At 37.6% G+C, this 24,160-nt stretch overlaps 5 protein-coding genes and 2 long non-coding RNA genes across 8 annotated transcripts; 3 read left to right on the top strand and 4 right to left on the bottom strand.

Annotated features, from left to right (window-relative positions):
• Positions 1-23: 23 nt before the first annotated feature.
• LOC147569633 (glucan endo-1,3-beta-D-glucosidase-like) lies at positions 24-2,615 on the bottom strand. The gene is made up of 5 exons (XM_086656110.1): positions 2,367-2,615; positions 1,500-2,164; positions 1,079-1,402; positions 535-865; positions 24-268 (listed from the first exon to the last, which is right to left on the bottom strand). The coding sequence occupies exons 1-5, from the start codon at positions 2,440-2,442 to the stop codon at positions 231-233; spliced, it is 1,434 nt and encodes a 477-aa protein (XP_086512236.1). The 5' UTR covers positions 2,443-2,615; the 3' UTR covers positions 24-230.
• Positions 2,616-4,535: 1,920 nt separating this feature from the next.
• LOC147569632 (glucan endo-1,3-beta-glucosidase 7-like) lies at positions 4,536-6,502 on the bottom strand. The gene is made up of 3 exons (XM_086656108.1): positions 6,370-6,502; positions 5,168-6,156; positions 4,536-4,914 (listed from the first exon to the last, which is right to left on the bottom strand). The coding sequence occupies exons 1-3, from the start codon at positions 6,446-6,448 to the stop codon at positions 4,702-4,704; spliced, it is 1,281 nt and encodes a 426-aa protein (XP_086512234.1). The 5' UTR covers positions 6,449-6,502; the 3' UTR covers positions 4,536-4,701.
• Positions 6,503-7,416: 914 nt separating this feature from the next.
• On the top strand, positions 7,417-12,823 carry LOC147569631 (succinate dehydrogenase [ubiquinone] flavoprotein subunit, mitochondrial-like). The gene is made up of 16 exons (XM_086656107.1): positions 7,417-7,831; positions 7,946-8,119; positions 8,788-8,875; positions 9,027-9,173; positions 9,276-9,416; positions 9,851-9,936; positions 10,037-10,129; positions 10,245-10,308; positions 10,445-10,588; positions 10,823-11,010; positions 11,109-11,283; positions 11,357-11,527; positions 11,746-11,815; positions 11,929-12,049; positions 12,163-12,200; positions 12,470-12,823. The coding sequence occupies exons 1-16, from the start codon at positions 7,712-7,714 to the stop codon at positions 12,570-12,572; spliced, it is 1,923 nt and encodes a 640-aa protein (XP_086512233.1). The 5' UTR covers positions 7,417-7,711; the 3' UTR covers positions 12,573-12,823.
• Positions 12,824-12,886: 63 nt separating this feature from the next.
• LOC147569630 (late embryogenesis abundant protein) lies at positions 12,887-14,240 on the top strand. Its single transcript, XM_086656109.1, has 3 exons — positions 12,887-13,568; positions 13,681-13,820; positions 13,932-14,240. The coding sequence occupies exons 1-3, from the start codon at positions 13,363-13,365 to the stop codon at positions 14,000-14,002; spliced, it is 417 nt and encodes a 138-aa protein (XP_086512235.1). The 5' UTR covers positions 12,887-13,362; the 3' UTR covers positions 14,003-14,240.
• Positions 14,241-14,483: 243 nt separating this feature from the next.
• On the top strand, positions 14,484-16,052 carry LOC147569629 (uncharacterized). The gene is made up of 3 exons (XR_015231316.1): positions 14,484-14,744; positions 14,876-15,006; positions 15,546-16,052. It is a non-coding gene; the product is annotated as an uncharacterized LOC147569629 (long non-coding RNA).
• Positions 16,053-16,389: 337 nt separating this feature from the next.
• Positions 16,390-17,716, bottom strand: LOC147569628 (uncharacterized). Its single transcript, XR_015231317.1, has 3 exons — positions 17,633-17,716; positions 16,855-16,999; positions 16,390-16,782 (listed from the first exon to the last, which is right to left on the bottom strand). It is a non-coding gene; the product is annotated as an uncharacterized LOC147569628 (long non-coding RNA).
• A 1,167-nt stretch (positions 17,717-18,883) lies between these two features.
• Positions 18,884-22,868, bottom strand: LOC147569627 (Protein kinase superfamily protein). Of its 2 annotated transcripts, XM_086656105.1 has the most exons (8): positions 21,558-22,462; positions 20,552-20,656; positions 20,324-20,446; positions 20,030-20,200; positions 19,808-19,937; positions 19,511-19,720; positions 19,043-19,157; positions 18,884-19,010 (listed from the first exon to the last, which is right to left on the bottom strand). In XM_086656105.1, the coding sequence occupies exons 1-7, from the start codon at positions 22,199-22,201 to the stop codon at positions 19,053-19,055; spliced, it is 1,488 nt and encodes a 495-aa protein (XP_086512231.1). In that variant the 5' UTR covers positions 22,202-22,462; the 3' UTR covers positions 18,884-19,010; positions 19,043-19,052. The 2 variants fall into 2 exon arrangements, with proteins under 2 accessions (XP_086512231.1, XP_086512232.1); XM_086656106.1 differs by having other exon boundaries at positions 18,884-19,157; positions 21,558-22,868.
• Between the last annotated feature and the right edge of the window lie 1,292 nt (positions 22,869-24,160).

Genomic DNA, 24,160 nt, shown 5'->3' with positions numbered 1-24,160 from the left:
AGAACAAGTAAGAATATCGTAACGACACTCGTAACTTTCAATTACATATTATTTATTGAAATTTGGATTACAATTATAAAACCCATTCAAGAGAATCATAGCTATCCAATTTGGATATGACTTCACTTATAAAAAGTAGACAGATTTCTCCTCCACTCATCTTAATACCTAAAAGGGGTAGTGGAAAAGTTGATCCAACTTAAGTTAGATCAAAAGCTTTTTCGCCTTTCCTAAGTACTCCCACCAGGATATGTGCAAGATTTATAACCTGCAAACAAGATTAAAGAAAGAGATTAGCAATGTCACAATGGAAACATACTAACCTCCCCTAAACCCTAAACTTAAAGATAACTAAAATGGGGCCTAACAAACTATTTGGACGTCAAGAAAATGAATTTGTTAGTTCGGAGAGGATCTCGGGGGTTTAGACCCTTTGAAGATGGGATTCCTCTTGGGAACCATTCTATTGAAACTTCTTCATTTCAAAAATTTAGTGGGGATAGTAATTTCGAACAACATATCAACTTGACTTACTAGGATTAGTAGAGGTTAATGTTGCCGTTTGTGAAAAATCACAGTTCCATGGATTCCGGCCTGCAGTTTGATAGAGGAGATTCATAGCAAAAGCAGCGTGTGATTTTACAGTGTTTGGATCAAAACAAACACCTCCTGGTTGGATTGGCCCACAGTCAATACCATGGCTACAGGCGAAGTCAAGATTCGCCTGCAATTGAGTATCAGAAACTCCATCCTTTGGCACACACCAGCGTTTTGTTTTTGCTTCTGGAGTTGGTGGAGTCCTTGGATTTGGAGTTGTCGGAGTAGGGGTTCGAGTTGCCGGAGTACGGTTTGGAGTTGTCGGAGTCTTATAGAAACAAAAAACCATGTTAGTCAAATAGACGACGACTAAGAAACAGAACGAGAACAAAGTTAAAGCACAATCTATGACTATTCAATCCATCCTATACATTTACTAATCAGTTATACGGGTTTTCGGTTCAAGAGGGTTATGCCAATTGCTCAAAGTCGGTAACCAACCAATACTCATGAGAGAACACTAAAATGATGAAGTTCTCACCTGGCTTGTTATAGAGAGGCCAGCATCATAAGTCATGCTTCGATCAGGTTTGAATAGCCCAAATGCTCGTTCCGAGCCTGGTCCTGGTTTTTGGTCCTCATCATAGAGAGCAAAAAGATATGTATCTACTGATTTACCAGGCATCAATGGAGTCCCAACCATTGACCTAAGGTGCGAAATCAAATTACCATTATAAGCTTTTGCATTTTCTATGCTAGGTCCGACCTCATTTTGGTCTCCCTTGTAAGGCCATCCTGTTTCCGCGACTACAATTTCCACATCCTTAGATCCCATCGCGTTCAAGGCCGATCGAATCGCATCAACCTGCATAAAATTATCGACTTATCAATCGTTTCAATTCCGAAAATAGCTAGCCGTTTATATAAACTATTCGCTCGCCTTCAAATTTCAGCAGCCTTACCTGAGCATCAAACATATTCATGTAAGTGATCTTAGTTCCAGCATCGTATCGACCAGAATTTGGTCTGAACAAACAAAAGTCTAGAGTTTCAGGTCTGGGATCACTCTGATAAGCAAAGAACGGGTACGGATTGATCGTGAAAGGCGAACCAGTATCTCTCAAAAACCCTAACAATGCTTTCATTGTGTCTGAGAAAGCAGGATCAAAACTTCCAGCAGATGGAGGTTCAGAATTTTTCAATACAGACATAGCATGAACAGTTGAAACCTTAATTTTACCACCTAATGAAGCAGAATTTAGGGCAACTTGTAAATTATGCATTGCCGGAACAATCTGTGAAATTAGGCCTTTGTCATTTGATGTCATAACTTCATTACCAACTGTGACAAGGATTATATTACTAGCAGGATAGAAAGGTTTGATGTTAGTGTTAATCCACTGGTCGGCAAAGTTCTGATCATTTGCTAGGGCTGGAATTTCACCGTTGGATGCACCGATAACAATTCCGATACCGGTATTAGCTAACGCAGTTATGATCCCTGGATCAGCACCGTACAATCTAACTTTCCCAATTGATGTTGATTTCAAAAGCTTTGATGTTTCAGATGGAGGAGGAAGATTGTCGGCGACTTGACCGTAGTTTATTCCGATGAATGACTCGGATTCTGTCAAAATTGGCAGAAATTTAGGCACAATTATATTATAGTAATTCATTCATCAAATCTTCAGATTAAATAAGTAGGAAGAAATTATGTAATAAAATAATTAATGAACGTAGTGAGATAAATCACTTAAGAAACGGTAAAAAAAAGAAGAGGTGATTAAATTAATAAACGTTATGAAGTTATGAATTATGATCAGACTTACTTGCAGAATAGAAAGAGTGAAATAGTAAAGAGAGAAAGAAGAAGATATGATGAGTTTGAAGAAGATTTTTAGCCATGGCTGACGGAAAAGAGCTTTGCTCCGGCTGAGAATTCTTTACTTGCCGTCTTGCCGAGAAAAGGAGGACGGATATATATAGAGATAAAAAACTGGGGGGGTACTTGCGTGAGAGACAGGAGTTCGAATAGTACCATTGAAGCGTGTCTTTGTCTTGGGGGTGGGTCGCGTTGAATCCACGGTCTAGTCTAGTCTGTTTGACGACATATTGACTTAAAAAGTAAAAATTCGACCTCTTCAACAAAAAAAAGAAAAAGTAAAAATCGACCATATCCTCGTGAGGCTGGTCAACCCACCCACTAGATAAATAGAGAATTGAAAACTCAACATAATGTAATAGGTATGAAATTACGTCTCGTGATAGAAATCAATTTAGTTAGCTCTCTCACTAAAAATTGTGGGAGATTTTATTATCGATGTTCAAACTTGTTATACACAATCTTACTAAAAACAAGTCTTAGTCTAATTAGAGGTAACGTGATTTCATAAAAAAAAAATTAGAGGTAACGTGTAGTAGCTAGGAGGAAATGTCTCTTCCCATATTTGACCTAACGGCAAAATTGATACCGTTAGGTCAACGGTTAACCCCTCCCTTCAAAATTTGAGAAGAAAAAATCGAGATTCTTTGTCATTCTCTCTCTTGCCGTATTCTCAAAATAAAGCGAAAAATATCTTAACATGCAAACGTACAACCCACATGATAGATATGCAACCTTAAGTCGAATGGGGACTTATTCAAATATGTTGACAAAATGTAGCAAGAAACACAAAATTAGTCTAATCCGTTTTTTTTTTGGCCTTTTTTTTTTTAAGTTAATTAGTCTAAATTTTTGGAACTTGTTTCAAAAATGTTGACAAATTGCAGCAAGAAACACAAAATTCTTCCTACTTTTCTCTTTTTGGTGAAAGCCCACCATTTTCTGGAATCTTAGACAAATTAACGATCAGCTTTACCACTCTTTTCCACCTTTAAGCTTCCTTCTTCAGATCTGTGGAATTTTATTTCTTCCCTGTGAAGTAAATGTCTTAATCTTTTTTCTCTCTTTTATTACTTTTGGAAGTATTTTATTGAACAGGTAAATATCACTATTAACAGTGTGCACTCTCTTCTAATTGGACGTATACTTTTGTGTTGAGTTCAGAATAAACTTGAAAAAGGAGAACATAATTGGCACCAAGCCTTCATCAAAAAAAAAAAAAAAATTGGCACCAAGCAACATTTAAAGGGAGAATAACTTCTATAACAGTCAGTGATAGGGACACCTAACTTTTTTTCACGTGAAATTTGCGCAGACTTTCGTATTTCACGTATGCTCATCAAGAGAGAGAAAAAATTGTCGTGAAATCTGACCATCTCGTCACTATGCACATCAATTTCACACACAAAAATTCAGAGCGCCAGGCATTTTCCCTTTTCTAATGGGTCGTTTGGAGTCCTTTCGATAGGATAAGGCTACAAATTATGAGACACGTATTCATACAAACTTAATTTCTTCCCTAATATTGATCAGAAAGGGACTACAATTTCACATTTTGGACAATGCATACGTTTCTCTCATAGGGGTTTTGCCTAAAAATTTAGAGAGAGAACTTGAAAATCATTATTGTCGAACAGGTCGTCAACCTAAATAGAGAAGAAAGTGGTAGTGGTAGGTTGCGTGTGTAGAAATAAACTTGACTTGGTGTCGTTGCAAATTGACCAAGTCAAGTGGAAAGTACGAGTGAAGGTGTGTATTTAAAATTTTCCGCAAAGTTATCCCGCATGGGAAAGGAGGTGAGACTTTAGAATTTCCCAAGCCATGGTTCATCGAAGGGAAAATCGGTCACTTTACTAAAGGGACTATTCTGACACGCCCCCTCACGTGTGGAGTGTGGTTAGCCTAACACATGTTTTTTTGGGTGACGTGGAGCACGTGTGGCTTTTAAGCCTATCACGTCTGGACCTAGCTCTGATACCATGTTAAGTTTGTGGTCATCCAACTCAAAATCTATTGACAATTAGTGGAGATGATCTAGATCTTATTTTGTGGTTGCTAGATACCCATTCTCCCATGTGAGACTAGCGGACTCCTGAAACACTTGAAAGAAATCATGTAAAAAAGATACAAATATTAATAACAAACTTACAATAATTTTGACGGAACAAACTGAATAATCATCCATATACAAATTAGTTACAAAAGCTATTCACATTTCTTACTTTTCATTGAATGAAAAAAACCCAAAGTGACAATGAAGAAGAACAAAACAAGCAACCATTTTACAAACAAAAAGAAGAGAAATAAATAGAGGAAAAAATGAAAGGGAAAATAAGACTCTCAACAGGTCGTCGATCATTTGATGATGAAGTTTTTGGTCTAACACAAGCATTATTCACAACGACCTTCGGTGGTGGACATTGCCCTCTAGGTGGAGATATGGGAGTACTCATTGGAGTCGGCGGCATGATCAGAGTTGGGGGAGTTGCAGGAGCCTAAGAAAAACAAAATTTAATGTTATCCGTCTTATAGAGAAAATGTCTCAGCTTATATAGACCAAATATTTCGATTACAAAAGTAAGTCTTAATAAGGGGACATGATAAAGAAAAAACACCATATTTTATAAAATATGAAGTGGTGAAGGTCTCTATAAAAGCATCAGTCAATGTTTTCGTAGTTGAGTTTTTCGATTTGGAAATTTAAAAGCTTAATGTCCATTTAATTGAGTAAAAAGTATTAGGTCTGACCTGGCTCATCTTTGAGAGACCAACATCATATATCATACTAAGATCGGGATTGAAAAGCCCGAATGCTCGCTCCGACCCTTTCCCAAGTTTCAAGTCCTCATCGTACAGAGCAAACAAGTACGTATCGACAGATTTGCCAGGCATCAATGGTGTACCGACCAACGATCTAAGGTGCACAATCAAATTACCATTATAAGCTTTTGCATTTTGTATATTAGCTCCAACTTCGTCTGTGTCTCCTTTATAAGCCCAACCTGTTTCTGCTACCACTATCTCCACATCCTTGGAGTCCATTGCATTTAAGGCAGATCGAACTGCATCAACCTGAGCGTCGAACATATTCATGTAAGTAATTTTTGTCCCAGAATCCAATCGCCCGGGGTTGGGTTGAAACAGACAAAATGCGAGAGTTTCAGGTCTGGGATCACTCTGGTAAGCGAAGAATGGGTATGGATTTATCATGAAAGGCGACCCGTTGTCTCTCAGAAACCCCAACAAGTCCTTCAATGTATCTGAGAAAGCAGGATCGAAGCTTCCAGAAGACGGGGGGTCTGAATTCTTCAACACTGACATGGCATTAACGGTCGATATCTTGATCTTCCCACCTAGAGATACAGAATTAAGGGCATCTTGTAGATTGTGCATTGCTGGAACTAGCTGAGATATCAAACTTTGTTCGCCTGATTTTAAGACCTCGTTACCGACAGTTATGACGATTATGTTGCTGGCCGGATAGAAAGGGATGACATTCGTGTTAATCCACTGCTTCGCGAAGTTTGGATCGTTTGCTAATCCTGGAATGTCAGCATTTGATGTACCGATTACTATGCCTATATCAGAATTAGCTAGTGCTTTTATGACGGTTGGATCGACACCATATAATCTGACCTTCCCTATAGATGTTGATTTTAACAACTTCACTGTCTCTGAGGGGGATGGGAGGTTGTCCGCCACTTGGCCGTAATTTATTCCAATAAATGGTTGCGCATCTGTGAAAATAATACCAGATATTTCGAAGCACAATTTTCGTTATATTATCAAAAATTATATTACTATTGTAGTCATCCAATTCAAAACCTATTGACATATTGTATATAAAAAAATAAACTTTCATAGTCCTAACTATATCTATGAATGACAATTCTCAATGACTCAAAGCTAACATGAGAAAATTGAGTAATTCAAAGTAGCAAGGGACTTACTTGTTGTCAAAGAGAAAAACTGAAACAGTAGATGGACTAGGAGGACGGCGGAGGTAGGAAGAATGTTCTTGGCCATCATGGGTGAAAAGCTATGTAGAAGCAGAAACTCTGAGAGAGACAGAGAGAGAGAGAGAGAGAGCTGGGGGTTGAAAGAAGAGGAGGCATTAATATAAACTGGGGTTGGGAAAAGGTGATAAGTATAATTCTCCTCCAACTCCCCAAGCAACCTACCTATATCTCACCATTATATGAGAGAGAGAGAGAATCACTTGTTTGGTGGGTTGCTTACATATTCTCACACAGTTAAGTTCATGAGAGAGAAGTCTTTTCTCCAATAACTTATTGGCTTAGGAGTTCTTGATTAAATCTTAATCAAGAGATAAATGCTATAGTGACTCCTCCTTACACCTAAATAAAAGTTATAAGTCCTATATAGGGACTAGGGTCACTTGCTCCAAAGTTATATGTCTAATGGTACATATTTAGTAGTAGTTGTTTTCAATAGTAGATATAAAGGTCACTTTTAGACGTTGTCTGCATTCGATTTAGGTGCATATTGTTCAAATCTTGACTGATTATCTGGTTGGAAAGGAAAACAAACATACAGACTCGTTAGCCTGTGGCAATTTTATACAATTTCAAGGAGCAAGGAGGATCCCCCACTATCTTGGTTTTGGTTTTAAGTAAACTTAGAAAAAATTTAATGGAGTACGATAGCACTTGCCACTTGGTAATGTTGCCATTACCTCCCAAAAGCTAACCTTTAATATAAAAGCCTCCTCCCACTCATTGTCATAACTGCTTTCATAGTATTCTTCAAAAAAATCTAAAAGAAAGAGAATAAACTAGAATTCACAGCGGCCAAGTTTCTGCATTTTACACGTCTTCAAGTTTCTTTAGCGGTTGATTATATCAATATATCGTTACTCTTATGTCAAGTCGGTGTATACATGAAACCTGGTGCCATGCCCGACTACAATCCCGGCCCAATCCCGACTCGGATATGTGGTCGGCTGAGATTTAGAGAGAGAACGACACATACCCGACCGAGATTGAGCCGGGTAAGTAGATGATAAACATAGTAACCAAGAAGAACTCCATGAAAATGTTTGTTGAGTGCTCTTATAAAATCGTGCGAGCCCTAAACTATTGGTACAAATTACTACACATTACTATAATATTTTCCCGGGAAAACATAAGTTTAAGAATATTTTGACTCGGCCGTTGGTCAATTGCTCTTCTTCTTCTTCTTCACGATGATACTTGTGATTCTTCCCATTATCATAACCAGAAGAGATAATTTGAATTTCTGGAGAGAAACTTTTAGAGAGAGAAAGAAGAGATGTGGCGTTGTTGTGTTTCTCGACGACTAGTAGGTGTATATCATTCATCTTCTTCCAAGAAATCGATCTCAAATGGAAATGTGAAAACCCTAATTTCGAGATTTCTCTCGACTGAATCAGTAATCATTAACACTTCACTTTTAATTTCCCTGTTTATCTATCAAGATCATCATCGTCTATCTGTTGGTTAAAATTGTTCTAGCATTTTCATGATTTGGTTTGACTTTATGCAGATAGAAGGAGGAGGACGATCATCATACACGATCGTTGACCACACTTACGACGCAATTGTGGTCGGAGCTGGTGGTGCTGGACTTAGGGCATCCATTGGACTCTCTGAGCATGGATTCAACACTGCTTGTATTACCAAGCTTTTCCCAACTCGTTCACATACAGTTGCAGCTCAGGTACCTTTTTAGTTAATCAGTTTCTATGGTTTGAAATTTTCTCATTTAGTTTCAGTTAGTCTTGGCTGATTAAATTCATAATCTTCTTATGTTTTCCTGTATAATTTATTTGTTCTTCCCAAAAGAAGGTTGTGTGAAAAATCCGTAAGTAGTACTTCTTGGAGCTAATTTTGAATGAAGATCAAGATTAGGGTAAAATGGAAAATGAAAGAAACTCGTGGATGAGTAAAACGCTTAGTTATTGATAAATGTACGATGCTTTAGCGTAATGGTCAAGAAAAATGTTATTTACATAGATATTTGATTAAAATATAACATTTTCATTACGAAAAATGATAGGGAACAAGAAAAATCAGGCAAAGTCTGTGCGGAAATCCTATGTGGTTTGTTGTAATTCGCGCTTGCGATGATTTTGATCCACTGAAGTACGAATAACGTCAAACCACATATCATTTCTGTCAGGTTTTTCTTGTTCCTTAGCTTTCATAACGGTAATAGACAAACCGAAAAGTCAAAGACAAAGCAAGCCGAGATCCAACAACCAAAATCATCAGGTCAACATTTTACTTCTTGGGCGCCCAAGATCTTTCGGTCTTAATTCATTGCAATTGGAAATTCTGACTTGAAGAGCATATGTTGCTAATTTGAGTTAGGACATCCCTTTGTAGGGTGGTATAAATGCAGCATTGGGGAATATGTCAGAAGATGACTGGAGGTGGCACATGTATGATACAGTTAAAGGAAGTGATTGGTTAGGTTAGCCCATTCTCTAAACTGACTCACATTTACCTTCATATCATGTGTGTGTATATTGGCTAGAATGTTATCATATTTATTTCTTGCATTCAAATCTCAAGAAACACTATTCAGTATTTGAAATATGTAGATGTTATTGATTCTTTTGTAGGTGATCAAGATGCTATTCAATACATGTGCAGAGAAGCACCAAAAGCAGTAATTGAGCTTGAAAACTACGGATTACCATTTTCCCGAACTGAAGATGGTAAAATTTACCAACGTGCTTTTGGTGGCCAAAGTCTGGACTTCGGAAAAGGTAATGAAAACGGCAAGTCTTTTTCATTGTACTGTTGGTCCAATACATGATTTATTTGAACAAATTATGAGTTTTGCTTCTACCATCATCTGGTTATTAAAGGTGGACAAGCCTCCCGTTGTGCCTGTGCTGCTGATCGAACTGGCCACGCCTTGCTGCATACTCTGTATGGTCAGGCAATGAAACACAACACTCAGTTCTTTGTCGAGTACTTCGCCTTGGATCTTATTATGGATAGTAGTGGTAAGTTACTGCATCAGTTTGTAGGTTTGCTGCTAACAAAATACTTCCCAGTTTCTATTTCCTTGCCTTTTATCATTTGCATGTATGCAATCCTTCCATGTTCTCAACTTTCGATTCGTAAGTAGAAATTATTGACCTTCTAAACTTACGTAATATGGAAATTTGGATCAAACCTCATAGTTTAAGAATAAAATATGATGCTAAAACTCGCTGTACTTCACCTCTGTATTGCAACAATGCGTCCTCCCTGCCTAGTGTAAGGGCTTATGTGCATCATCTCTCTTTAGAAGGAAATTTCTCAAGCATATATTAGTTGTTGGACATTTTTTCTAAGCATATAAAATGTATAGCGGCCTTGTGGGGCAATTCAGCTAATAAATTGAAATAAGTTAAAGAATTTTTTTCGTTATTTTAAATGTGCACATTATGAGCAGGTACCTGTCAAGGAGTAATTGCACTAAATATGGAGGATGGGACTCTACATCGGTTCCGTGCTGCTTCGACCATTTTGGCCACAGGGGTACTAATATTTGTATTATATTGTATACATTAGGTCATTACCTCATCTTAGATTCTTAGTGAGTTAAGGTCATATTTGTTCTATCTAACGTTTCTTCCAGGGTTATGGTAGAGCATACTTCTCTGCAACCTCAGCTCATACATGCACTGGAGATGGCAATGCCATGGTCGCACGTGCTGGACTACCTCTTCAGGTCTGTCTTGGTTTTACTGACAAGATCAAAGACTTGAGTTCGTATGAGTACTTTTTCATATTTCTCGCTGGACATTTTCTTCTTGTTCCATCATATTCAGCTATGTATGTTGCAGGATCTTGAGTTCGTGCAGTTCCACCCTACTGGGATTTATGGTGCTGGGTGCCTCATAACTGAAGGTTGCTACTTGTTCTTTTTACAAGCTTGAACAGGATCCATAATTTGAATGACTTGTAATTAGGGACTGAAATTTCTTAAATAGAATTAGGAAAGAAATCTGTTTGTAGTACTCATTCTTGGTATATGTAAATTTAGGATCTCGGGGAGAAGGTGGTGTTCTTAGGAACAGCAACGGTGAAAGGTTTATGGATAGGTATGCTCCCACTGCAAGGGATCTTGCCTCAAGAGATGTGGTCTCAAGATCTATGACCATGGAAATCCGAGAAGGTCGCGGTGTAGGTACATTGCATTTGTATAAGATAATATCTATGTATCTGGCGATAACTTTTTTCTTCTTAAGTAAATGGAGGATGCTTATCTGTTCCTACAATTTCATACCGGATGGTTTTTCACTTTATATAAGAACTCCAGTTATGACACTACCTTTTTGCTTCTGAATGTGCAAAATAACATGTCTACTGACATAACAATCTCTCTTTAGCTTCCCCTGATTGCAGTCCCAACTTTTTGCAGGACCCTTGAAGGATCACATATATCTTCACTTGAATCACTTAGAACCAGCTGTGTTGAAGGAAAGACTTCCTGGCATTTCAGAAACAGCTGCCATTTTTGCAGGTGTTGATGTTACCAAGGAGCCCATCCCAGTATTACCTACCGTTCACTATAACATGGGAGGTGTACCCACAAACTACCATGGAGAGGTAAGAATTTTGAAATTGATGCCGATAGTCCATCTTCGTTTTTATTATGAACTTTTTTTACTTGCAGCTTCAATTGTTACAATGTTTGATATTTATAGGTAGTTACAGTAAGAGGAGACGACCCAGATTCAGTGGTTCCTGGACTAATGGCCGCTGGGGAGGCAGCATGTGCATCTGTTCATGGTGCCAATAGACTTGGTGCAAATTCTTTGCTTGACATTGTTGTTTTCGGTCGAGCATGTGCTAATAGAGTTGCCGAGATCCGCAAGCCAGGCAAGTTCATCGGTTATCAACCCTTTATAATGTATTCTGATCCTAAATTTTGCATACCCTTACTGATCTGCAGGTGAGCAACAAAAACCATTGGAGACTGATGCCGGAGAGAAAACAATTGCGTGGTTGGATAAATTAAGGAACTCGAATGGTTCTCTGCCAACTTCAAAAATCCGTTTGAATATGCAACGAGTGATGCAAAATAATGCTGCTGTTTTCCGCACTCAGGAGACATTAGAAGAAGGTCGGCTATAAACTTATTCGTATCCATTCATTTTACAGAGTATATAATGTCAACGAGGACTGTTATTATACTAGGTAACAAAAGAATGCTTCCCATTTCGAAATCTTGCTTCTAACCTAGTTATTTTCCACTTGGGTGCTGAGGCTAGGATTTCGCCTTTGTTAACTGTACTCATTTTTGTGTGTTTTTCTGCCTCGCCAATTCTTCTATATATGTAGGTTGCAAGTTAATTGATAAAACATGGGAGAGCTTCCATGATGTTAAGGTGATGGATCGAAGTTTGATATGGTATTAAACTAATATCCACCACCTACCTCTCTAAATGATACCTTTTACTAGCAGCGTTTTAAATAAACCGGTCTTTCATAACCCAATTAACTTTAGACTATTGTTACTGGTAGGAACTCGGACTTGATAGAGACAATAGAGCTGGAGAACCTGTTGATAAATGCGTGTATAACAATGCACTCAGCAGAGGCTAGGAAGGAGAGTAGAGGAGCTCATGCCCGAGAAGATTTTACGGTTTGTTTTTCATTCTCACATATTAATAGCTTATAATATATGCCTCTAGTAAATATTATCTTCTGTTATTTTAAATCACCATTAGTTTCTTCTTCTTCTCTTTTGGGTTTCAGACGAGGGATGATGAGAACTGGATGAAGCACACTTTGGGGTGAGAGCTTTGTTTAATCGAAATTCATGACTATTCTCACTAATTTTATGTTTCCAAAATTTGGGTTGTGGCTAGGGGTGGGATTTCCACGCGACTGCCGGCTACCCACTACAGGCGCCCGGGTCCGAAGCAAGTTCACCCGTGGGCTGTGGGCCACGGGTGCCTTTATACTCGCCCCATTCCGACCCCTAGTTGTGGGTGGTGGAAGTGGAACTATGAATATCTGATATTCATTCATATAAAAATTCTTTGATTGATATATGTTGCAGATACTGGGAGAAGGAGAAGGTTAGGCTTGAATACAGACCAGTACATATGAACACATTGGATGATGAGATCGATACCTTCCCTCCTAAAGCACGTATTTATTAAATCAACCAACCCACTTGCCAACCACATTATGCTATCAAATAATGTGGTTGATTCTATACAATTGAACATCAAGTAATGAGGCAAGCGCCCTCTCCGAGCAATATCAGTGTGATGAATAAGCTTGCGTTGACCACATTATAAACACCGGCATGTATAATACAATATAATTAGATCGTCTTGGTCATTTTGGATATTGTTTCGGGTAATTTAACTGAGCGCATCCTAGAAGTGTTAATGGCGCCCTTTCTCCTAGCACTGTTAGTGTCCCCTTTAAAATTTGTCTTCAGGGAGTGCGCCACTAAACTATCCAATTGTTTTTTTTTTTGGAGAATTCTTCACCTTAGGGGCACCGAATAATTATAATTCTTGAAGAAATACTGAAGTGTGCCTGTATAATTTTCTCTATACCACTAGCAAGAAGTTTTAAGAGCGCCATCGATTTCATGGGTAAGTGTGGAGATGGTGTCAGACCTATCCGTCCGACATGTCTCTCTTCTGGCACACTCATTATCATCATCACCTACTTTTAAATGTTGGACATGCAGAAGAAGCAGGAGGGTTCGCCACGTAAGACTTCCAATACGACACGTATCCTATTGTCATACTCTTACGTGTCCGTATTTTAGAAAGCAAACTATTACAACTCACCGCCACTGGTAGAAAATCCCCAATCCAATTTCATCTTTTTCCTCCCCCTTTTTTTACCCCCACTCCTTCACCCCTCTTTTGATCACCACCATCGATACTACAAAAACGTACTTATATATAAACAGATAACTAGTTAAAGAAAATGATAATCAATTCACTTATTAGAGTTGGTAAATTTCAATCAACATTTCTTCCATCATCGTCAATTCCTCGGCAACAGAAAACAGTAGGTGGTATTAAGATTAGTGGTGTTGGATTCCAACAAACCAATACAGAACCTGAAAACCCCACCATGGAACACAACCAGCAACAGCAGCAGAACCCCAATAACCCCAACGAGCAAACTGGGTAAGTGTTAAAATTTCAAAATTCAATTCGAATAATATATATATATATATATGGAGTATGAATTTATCTGATCACTAAAACAAGTGATTTTTGGGGTTGATGGGGGGTGAAGGGATGTGATGTCTCATTCGTTTGGAGAAGGATACGCGACTCGATCAGATGAAGAAGGTTTTGGAGGAATATATGGCGGGAATCAGTCTTTGCCCCTCTCGGACGAAGATAAAAGTAAAATCATCCATGAAAATCACCCTGGTAATTAAGTCGAATGACTACAAATTTAACATTAATACTAATTTTAGTAGTATTTTGTTTGGTTGAATTGAATTTTAATTGTTTGTTATTGATGTTGGTTGGTATTATTAGAATACGATAAGACGCAAGGAAGTGAAGTAAGTGAGAAAGAAAAAGGTCGCCACCAGGTCAAGATTGACTGATGAACGTACTGATTCACTCGCTGCCACCTAGCTTCAACCCAGACGTAAGAGATGGGGTTTTTGAATTTGTTGTGTTCTTGAAATTAAGCTTATTGCACATACAGACTAGTAGGGGTAGTTGTTGTTGTTGTTTAATTTGAATAATAATTTACATTCCTTGTAAGAAGTAGTTGATCAAGAAATGTAAAACTCTTAAAAGAGTCCCAAATAGTTTTATTTACATGTTATTTTGAAGGCATAGAAGAAGATCCTCCAAGTTTTATTTACATGCTATGCCCGGTTGAATCCCGGCCCCAATCCCGGCTGGGTGAGTTGGCAGTCTAACCGGGCATAGCAACATGACGTGGGTTGTGTTTTTGGGCATTTGAGTTGTTATTTCATTTTGGATCCCCCGAATTTAGCTTCTTTGAAAATCAGTCCTTTTAGTCAAAACAGGGTCAAATCTCTTCTTCTATCATTATCTTCCTTCTTTCAGTCCTAGGGCAACTTTCAACCGGTTAAGAGAGCGAAACTTTTTGGGAGAAAAACATCTAGGGTTCTTCATCATTCTTCCTTCTTTCATTAACAAAGCCAAGCTTCATCTTAGGCTCGATTTCAAGCTAACTCTTCGCTAACTCTCTTTACAAATTTCTAATTCTATATCTCTCTCTCTCTCTCTCTGCAAACCCAAGCTTCATCTTAGGTTCGATTTCAAGCTTGGTGTTGGCATCCCGCCACTTCCTAACAACATCTTGGTTTGAAGGTACTTTGTTGTTATCTTTTCAACTTTAGTTTTTGAGAACTTTTTATGGTTTTGCCCTAAATTGATTTTATTTGTATATGAAATTTTGGAGAAATTTTTATGATTTTGCCCTAATATGATTCAAAAGCTAGGTTTCTTCGTTCCAAACATCAACGAAAAGGGTTTTTAGGGTTTTGAAACTCGATTTTTAGGGATTTTTAAGATCGGTTTTTGGGAAGGTTTGGCCAGAAGTCCTCACCAACTAGGGCTTCATTGTATACAGGTGAGTAAAGTTCAAAGATTAGACATCTTTCTATCTCTTGTACCTCTTTCTCTTCGATTTGTTCTTCTTAAGTTTGCTTTATAACTGATTTTCTTAGTTATAGATATTATTTTGGCCTAATTTTTAATGTGATGGTTGTTGATTTGATGAATGTTTTGTTATTGAATTTGCCCTAGTTTTGGGGGTTATTTGCTCTTGTTATTCTACTCTTTACACCTTGTTTGTGATATCATATATAGATCTAAGACTTCTGTTAAGAAGCTTTGAAGTCCTAGCTAGAAGATGAGAATTATCAGTTACATTTTTCTTGGTTATTACTGCATAATCTAAGATAAGAATTTGAATCTTGTATTTCTAATTTCAGGCACAAACATAATATTGTGTGTTCTAATTTGTTGTACTAATTTGTTGAGTTGTTACTAATTTGGGTCTACTGTGTTGTTCGAGCACAACTTAGTTGGCGTCTACTATGTTGTTACTAATTTGCTGGTAAGGGGATAAAATTATGGGATTCTTATTAACTTGTTTTTTTTATGTAGCAGCAAAATCCAACCGAAGGGAGTCTTGTTGCTGCAGGATATAGAGGTTGAACTTTTCCATATCGATGTTGTAATGTAGTGATGTGAAGAAGAGACTCATGTGAAGGAGGACTATGTAGATGTTCACTATCTGTCGTGGTTTTGGCAAAAATACACTCGTTGTCGCGCACAATGTGATTCCCATATGGAAGTTGTAATTAGCAGCAGAATTGGATGCTTCAATTGACGCGCGCAGAGGAAAGCGTAGTATCAATCTTCTTGACTCTTTTCTATGAGTAGAAGAGTGATTTTGTGACTTTCTAAGTTTTAAATTTTGTGACGACATCCAACTTCATCCAATTTGAAACCTATAAGCTTGTACTTGTTAGGAGAGATTAATGCAGTGTTCCGGTAATGTATATTTTCAATCTTCGGCAGCTTAACTTTAGAATATCTGTTTTATATTGTATTGTATTGTTAAAATTTGTACCGTAATGATATGGATGAATTTGTAACTTTCTTGTATCATTTTTTATGTATTGTTTTGTTTAGGTAGCTATTTAAAGACTACTTTCAACAAAAAAAAAAGCTATTTAAAGACTAGGAATTAACACGCATCATTGAGAGATTGGTGTCTTTGAAGTTGAAATCTCGGAGGTAACCAAGAACTTGAAGAATTGAAGAAAGATTTGTCAAAAGTGCAAAGTTCAAGATAGAAGAACCTCCACGAGAATTTGTTTCCTAATGTTCTCTTATTGTAACCAACTCTCAATTTGAAAATGCCATTGTGTTCTAGTTTGAGCAATGGTTTGTTCTTGTCAGTTGATTTGATTATGGAGGTAGTTAATGTTGTAAGATTGTTCTCTTATTGTAAACCAACTCTCAACAACATTGCATTTGGTTTCAACAGGAACTATAATATGTTTTAACATGAACTATCTCATAACAAACACGTGTTACTTGACTGTTTCATTCCATTTCCTTTTCAAATCCATACCTCCAGAACTCTCTTTAAAGCTACATATTGAGCTACTTCGATATATAATTTCCTTCAGGAGCAAGAACAAATGAAGTTTTGTTCTGCAGTTTGATTTGGTTATGAACTGTTGTAGTTCTAACTGTATGTTCTCTGCACCTCGAGATTACGACATCAATTTTGTTGCTAACTACAACTTCGATAAGGAATCCCTAGCTGCAGAGTTTTCTTCTTTTCCTAGAGAATGACTCCCGACTCCCCACTTTGATTTCCTCGTACGACCTGCACGATAAAAGACTGCACTTAGTTCAATCATAACTAAACCAAGTTGAAGAAAACCATAAAGTGGCTTACCTTCTTAGTAATGGTTTAGGTTATGGCAGAGTTAGAAAACTGACCCAAACACCTTCAACCAATTATCAATTTCTTCATCAAAATCAACAAATATTACAACTTCAGCAATAGAAGTTGAGATATGATACTTCTCTTTTAGTTTGGACTGCGTAATCACAAAAGAGGTATATCACATTCTTGCTGAAACTTGACTGCGCAACTACAGAAGACACATTAATATTCTAACCCTAAGTTTTGCCATAAATTTAAAATTGTGGAAAGAGAAATCTACTTGAAGATGAACATATTTGAAAGAGGATGCAAATAGAAGAAGGAATAATAGTGATATACATATTAACTATTAGTTAACAAACCCAAATTATATTCCTAAATAGTGATATTTAAGGTTTAAGACAAATAAATCAATTTATGGCAAAGTCATACAAATTAGTTTAAAACATCCTATAATAGATCCGTCGAATGAGCATAATAGCCAAATTTGAGTCTAACCGTAACACTAAACCTCAGTTGACATTTGTGAATCTGCCTTGTTTAGTAGAGAGAGAGAGACATAGAGATTTAGCAAAAAGAAATAGGTAAGAGAGATGTATTTGATAGAAGAAGAGATTTGAAACTTACCTAGTCTGGTGAAAGAGGAAAAATGAAGAACCCTAGCTTTTTGCTCCAAAATTTGTAGAGAGAGAGACAAAATTACAAATTTGTATAGAGATTTAGCAAAGAGAAATAGGTAGGTAGGAGAGATGTATTTGAAAGAGGGAAGAAGAGATTTGGAATTTACCTAGTTTGATGAAAGAGGGAAGAATGAAACCCTAGCTGTTTGCTTGCTCCCAAATTCCTCGGTTGGACTGCAAAATCGATTTTTGCCTTAGAAAATAACCTGGTCGAGTAATAAAAGCTGGGTTGACTAAAAGGACCTATTTTGAATAGGCATGAATTGGAGGGATCAAAGACAAAACAGCAAATTCTCCCAGCTTTTTGCTCCTGCCAACTCATGATGCATGCCCGGTTGGACTGCCAAGTCACCCGGCCGGGATTGAGGCCGGGATTCAACTGGGCATAGCATCATTTTTGTTTATGTTTAGCCCGAGAACAAGCCCAATTGAAGACCAGCTTAGTTTTGTTCTCGACTCTTGAGCTTTTAGGTACGCCCAGTCCCACCAGCCAACCCAACATCTCCCTAGCAATATATTGATTGGCCATTTGGGTTGGTCGCAACTCGCGACTACTGCCATAGATCTCCGTGCAATTTCTGATCCAAGACTAGCTGGATCCTCTTGCTACTCTACGAAATGACCCAGGCCTTTAAAGTCCTATGCGCTCCATCCGCGGCAAATTAGATGAGTTCGCTTGGGCAACACAAACAAAGGTCTACTTCACTAGTACTTGACCATATGCTGATCTTGAGAAATCTGATCCCAACGTCTGTCTCATAAATGATTCTTGACCAACGCCGAAAAAGGTGGGGGAGTGGAACACCTTCCAAGTTTTCATGGTAGTTGGACATTCAAGTGTTAATCCTACTATTTTCTATATAATATATGGTTGCCCTGCCTACATTTGGTTTCTTGGTGGGTTTTGTGCGTCGCTGGTTGCTTCTTTCTGTGGGGTTGCAGTTTTGTGTCTTCCGTCGTTTTTCTTTAATCCCTCGTTTAATTCATTATAACTGTAATACTTCATGTTTCCTTGAGCCTATCCTCTTGAACTGTTGGGAACCCTTCTGTGCTGATCTTGAGATGCACTTCATAAGGAAAGGACCCGGTGTTCTTTTTATGAAGGCTTTTCCAAGTTGAGACCCCAAAGAAGGGAAGAATCCTATTCTTTTGCTATTATGATGGCAAAATTTTATCAAGTTGAGACTCAAGTAAGAACATGGATACGGTTTCAAAAGAAAGAGAAGGAAATCCAAGTGCCCGCATTTGAGACGTTTAAATCCGCATGGATTCAGTCAATGTGTCCTCTTTCATTCCGCAGTGTTTCCAGTTACCATGTCCGAGTGTTATGATTTGATTTTCGCCCTCAAACTTGCGTATCCGAAAGTACATTCACATAAATAGAAACTATATATAGAAGTTTAGACGTGAACATACATGATATATATACCTTTTACTAAGTAATTGTAGATTTACAAACTATATATAACAAATCATCTTTATAGTTCCTTCATCAAAAAAAAAATCATCTTTATAGTAGATTTTTGTTCACCTTTCTGCGTTCTTGGTTGGCAATGACATCCTATCAGTGAGCTTGCTAACAGCCCCAACTGGTAGCGAAATGATGTCTCGGCCAGCTGACAATCGTGTTTCCTGCAAAACATAGAAGAAGCATTCACCTGTCAGATTCGAAAAATGTTGGGAAATGGAAGAGTTCATGAATTATATAGAGCACATTTCATCCCCGGGGACTTCAGTCTTTTTGACCATGCTGCATCAATGGATTTTTATAAATATGCTTTGTTGATGTCAAATGATATTGTGCGTTTTCCATTTAGGGCATGTGACTTTTCAGAAAGAGCTTGTGTAGTTCTTTATCTATTGTATCGAATGCTTGTGAATGGACAATGAATTAAGAGGATTACTACTTGGTGTAGTAACACTTCAATGGAGTTTAAACTATGCATGAAACTGGAGCAAATGTGGTTCGATGAGATTAGACTTACAGAGCGAAATGGAAACTCGTCTGCTTCGAGCATGTGTACCACTTGTCCCATCCTTGGTCTCTTACTAGCATCTAAATCTATACAACGGAGGCAGATCAATATGACCCGCTTCAGACCTCTTTCTGTTGGTTGGACTTCAAGAAGTGGGTCAACAACTTCCACTTCGCGCCTACTTGCTACCATGCCTCTAAACCACTCAACCAAGTTCACCTATAAAATCAAGAAAACACAGACACGAGAGTTCAGGAATTGCCAGTATATCAAATGGAGAAGTATGGAAGCTTCTGATTTGAGTACCTCTCCAGGTGGTCTGGCATAGTCGACCGGGCTCCTTCCTGAGATTAGTTCCATTAGAAGAACACCAAAACTATACACGTCGCTGCACTCATTAAGCATACCAGTGCTGGCATAATCTGGAGCTACACATCTGCAGCAGAATAACCCATTAAATTCTACAATTGTACACTGACTGTGAAAAACAAGACATCTTTTAGGAAATTAGAGAGAAGGAGAACAAACCCAAATGTGCCCATTACACGTGTCGTCACGTAACTTGCGTCAGATTGCAAGAGCTTGGCCAGCCCAAAATCTGAGACTTTCGCATTCCATTTCTTGTCCAGAAGGATATTACTAGATTTAATATCTCGGTGTACAACTTTTGGTTCTAATCCTTCGTGTAAATAAGCCAAGCTATAAAAAAAAGAAAAAAAAAAAAGAAAGAGGAACTCAGTCTCCGACATGGAATTCGAAAATGGAGTTTAAATTTTAGACATAAATCAAAGTCTAAATGAGATGTGAGATAGAATTAAGCACCCTTTTGCTGTGCCTAGTGCAATCTTCATCCTAATGTCCCATGTAAGAGGACTAACAAGCCCAACATCACAGTGCAACCATTGATCCAAATTGCCGTTGGCAACATATTCAAATACAAGCATCCTGAAACAACCAGTCCCCATTCCAAAATATATGTTATCTTCACATACATAATCGTATTAATATCCGAAACAGAAAATACAAAGTATAAGGCCAAAAAGGGCGTACCTTTGAGCACCTTCTGCGCAATAACCAATAAGATTGACCAAGTTTTTATGCTTTACTTTTCCGATGGCTTCAACTTCCACCTCAAATTCTTTCTCTGCCTGGCCTCTACAAAATACACGAAATTGCAGTTTCATACTTATATTGTTGAAAAGAAGGGAGGAAAAGGACAGAGCTTTAATCATGGAATTTTACAAGTTCTACTTCAATTCCCAACTAGAAAAACTGTAAATCCATTTCACAAATTGAGGAGGTGGAAACTGATACAATCTGCCTCAATTTCATGGTTTCATAAATTTTGGGCAGGTTATGAATCCTAGGGTTGAGGGGCTACTGACACTTCCTAGCTCCATGACTCCTAAACTGATGCAACTTTACTTTTACTTTCACTATGTTCTCCTTTAAAAAGTAATCAGATGGTCAATAAAGATGGGGACTACTAAAGCAACCAACTTTACCTAATAGACCCCTCAATTTCATACTTTTTCTTTCCAATGTTACAGAGTTTCATCTTCAAGTTTCATGTAAGAAAAAAAAAAATCAACATTACCATGAAACCCGCCCCGTACGTTAAGGTCGTGTTTGGCGCACAAAGATCGAATCCAATTACTAGGAATTGCATTCCAAAGTGGTGTTTGATGCATTAAAAAAACACATTCTAGTAGAAAATCCCAACCGAGGGCGTGTAAGTTTGTTACTCCCTTTTAGAATCGTCGATTAAATAAAATAACAGTCAGAATTCAGTAAAACTTTCAAAAGAGACTTGTCACATCATTCCCGTGAAAAATTTGTCAATTTTTTTTTGTGAACTTAGCATTTCCCTTAATCTGATTATATTCTATAAACCAAACCAAACCAAACTACACATTCTAAAGACCTAAAACCCACATTAGCATCTTAATTAAACAAACACATTGATGAACTTAGAAGAAGAAGAAACAGAAACTCAAGCACTGATTGGATCTAAAAACGCAATTTAGTGGAGTAGAAGAAAGAAAGGAAAACTTACTTCTTGTTTAGAAGTTTTTTCACTGCAATAACAGATTTATCAGGCAAAACTCCTCTGTAAACGACGCCAAATCCACCTTCACCGATCACATTTTCACCGGAAAATCCATTAGTAGCTATTTCCAGTTCTCTCAGTGTATACCACCGTCCCCAACCAAGATTCGGTACTTCCACCGACACAGTTGACGCCGATGCCGAGGCGGAGGATGAGCTCTTACTACCGCCGGATATTATCTTACTATTTGAAGAATCTGAACTCCCATTCTCAATATCAATCACTCTATAACCTCCATTTTCACTACCAAATCCTTCTTTCTTCTTCTCATTTCTCTTTTCATCAAAAAATTTATCATTCTCCTTCCGATCTGATCTTTTTCTTTCACTTACCTCATCATCTGAATCCAACTTAATCGAAAGAAATGAACCTAAAGAACACCTCACCGGATGCTGCTTTCTTGATTTACGATTCGAATTCAGACAGAGAAGAATCAGAAGAAGAGTGACGATCAAACAAATTCCAACACAAATTCCAATTACGATGTAAAGCTTCAAATTAAGAAACGGCATTTTGGTAGTGAGATCGTGAGATAACAGTTTTTTGGATCTGTTAACGACATCAACGGAGTTTTCAGTAAAATTCTTCATCGCCGCCTGAGGAGGTTAATCGGGAACGATTTTAACTGAATTTTTCCGGGGAGAGTATTAAAACTTGGAAGGAAGTGTAATATGCATATTGAACCGTTGGAGAGGAGGCGCTTTTGATGTTTGAGTTGAAGACAAAAAAACAGTCATTTTAGAGAGAGAGTAGAGTTACTAGAGTCTAGTCTAGTGTGTGATTTTTAGAGAGAGAAAGAGAGGTTGCAACGGATACCATCTAAAGATGTGAAAGTATTAGGAGAGGAGAGGGCTAGCTTTTGTTTTTTTTTATTTTAGTTTATTGAAAAGGAGAAGGTTTGTTGACTATTCAAATTCAGCCCTGATGGTATGCAGACCCGTCTCTCATTTGAATCCTGACGGGTGATGTGGCCGGTCAAGATCTGTGAGAGAACTAGATCTTGTCCGGTCGCGTCGCTCGGCCAAAACTAATGTCATTTTCCTATCGAAGTTGTGATTCTAAAGAATATTATGGGAGTTGCAATTAAAATCATCCCACTAATGGGACAACCTGAAAATGTTTGTGGGTTTGGGAAAGAAAATCAAAATCAACAGTGGAACTCTTTTCAAGTTTGTAAGAGAGAAAACGTTTATCCATCAACGTGGACTGTTGATTTCGATTTCTCTCTCAAGTCATCTTTGAGTTTTGGTGTTCACTAAAACTCAAAAAGAAATTAGGTGAATGGTTAAGTGGTCATTTAAAGATTTTTTTTTTCCTAAAAAGCAAAATATAAAATTTACAAATTTTGTTTTCTTTTAATGGAATTCTGATAAGGTCTGTGCTTTTGGATGATGAAAATATTTTCGAGTATACAGATTTTGAAAAGAAAATGGTGAATTCCATCAAATTTTGTGAGACAACAATTCGACATAACCTCTTCTTCATTTTTTCCTCTTCCCATTTTCAGCCTGCCACCACCACTATCTCTCTTGTCTTTTGCAACGGATACCATCTAAAGATGTGAAAGTATTAGGAGAGGGCTAGCTTTTTACTTTTTTATTTTATTTATTGAAAAGGAGAAGGTTTGTTGACTATTCGGGTTCAGTCCTGATGCTATACCGACCCGTCTCTCAGCTGAATCCTGACGGGTGATGTGGCCGGTCAAGATCCGTGAGAGAATTAGATCTTGTCCGGCCACGTCACCAGGCCAAAACTAATGTCATTTTCAATCGGAGTTGTGATTCTAAAGAATATTACGGGATTTGTAATTAAAGTCATCCCACCAATGGGACAACCTGAAAATGTTTGTGGATTTGGAAAAGAAAATCAAATCAAAAGCGGAATTCTTTTCAGGTTTGTAAGAGAGGAAACGTTTATCCATCAATTTGGATTGTTGATTTCGATTTCTCTCTCAAGTCATCTTTGAGTTTTGGTGGTGGAATCGTTTTTCCTCACTAAAACTCAAAAATAAATTAGGTGAATAGTTAAGTGGTCAATTAAGATTTTTGCCTTAAAAGGAAAAATATAAAATTTACAAACTTTATGTTTTCTTTTAATGAAATTCTGTTAGTACTTTAGGATAATGAAAATATTTTCGAGTATACAGATTTTGAAAAGAAAATGGTGAATTCTGTCAAATTTTGTGGGACATCAATTCGACACAACCTCTTCTTCATTTTTCCCTCTTCCCACTTTCAGGCTGCCACCACCATTATCTCTCTTGTCTTTTTCTGTCTCTGAAACTTTGAGATTTTCAATTAGAACTTGACGGATAGGAAAAATTGAAAAAAAAAATTAATTAATTTTGCATTAGAGATGCTCTAATTAGCCAGTAAAACCAATATTGTTTTTGAATTTTGCATCGGAGATGTTTTTAGATGAGTTATTGAGTTAGCACTTAGCACTTGCATTCAATAACAAGAAAAAAAGTTGCCACTTAAAAACACTGAAAGGGATAATTTAAAATAACTACATTACCATTAAGTCACTAATACAGTGTTTCGTTGGAG

Source organism: Eschscholzia californica, unplaced genomic scaffold (assembly GCF_041429995.1).
Source record: "Eschscholzia californica isolate CP2 unplaced genomic scaffold, dmEscCali1.0.p SCAF_1, whole genome shotgun sequence".
In the NCBI taxonomy this organism is placed as follows: domain Eukaryota; kingdom Viridiplantae; phylum Streptophyta; class Magnoliopsida; order Ranunculales; family Papaveraceae; genus Eschscholzia; species Eschscholzia californica.
This window is presented reverse-complemented; position numbering and strand designations above follow the sequence as displayed.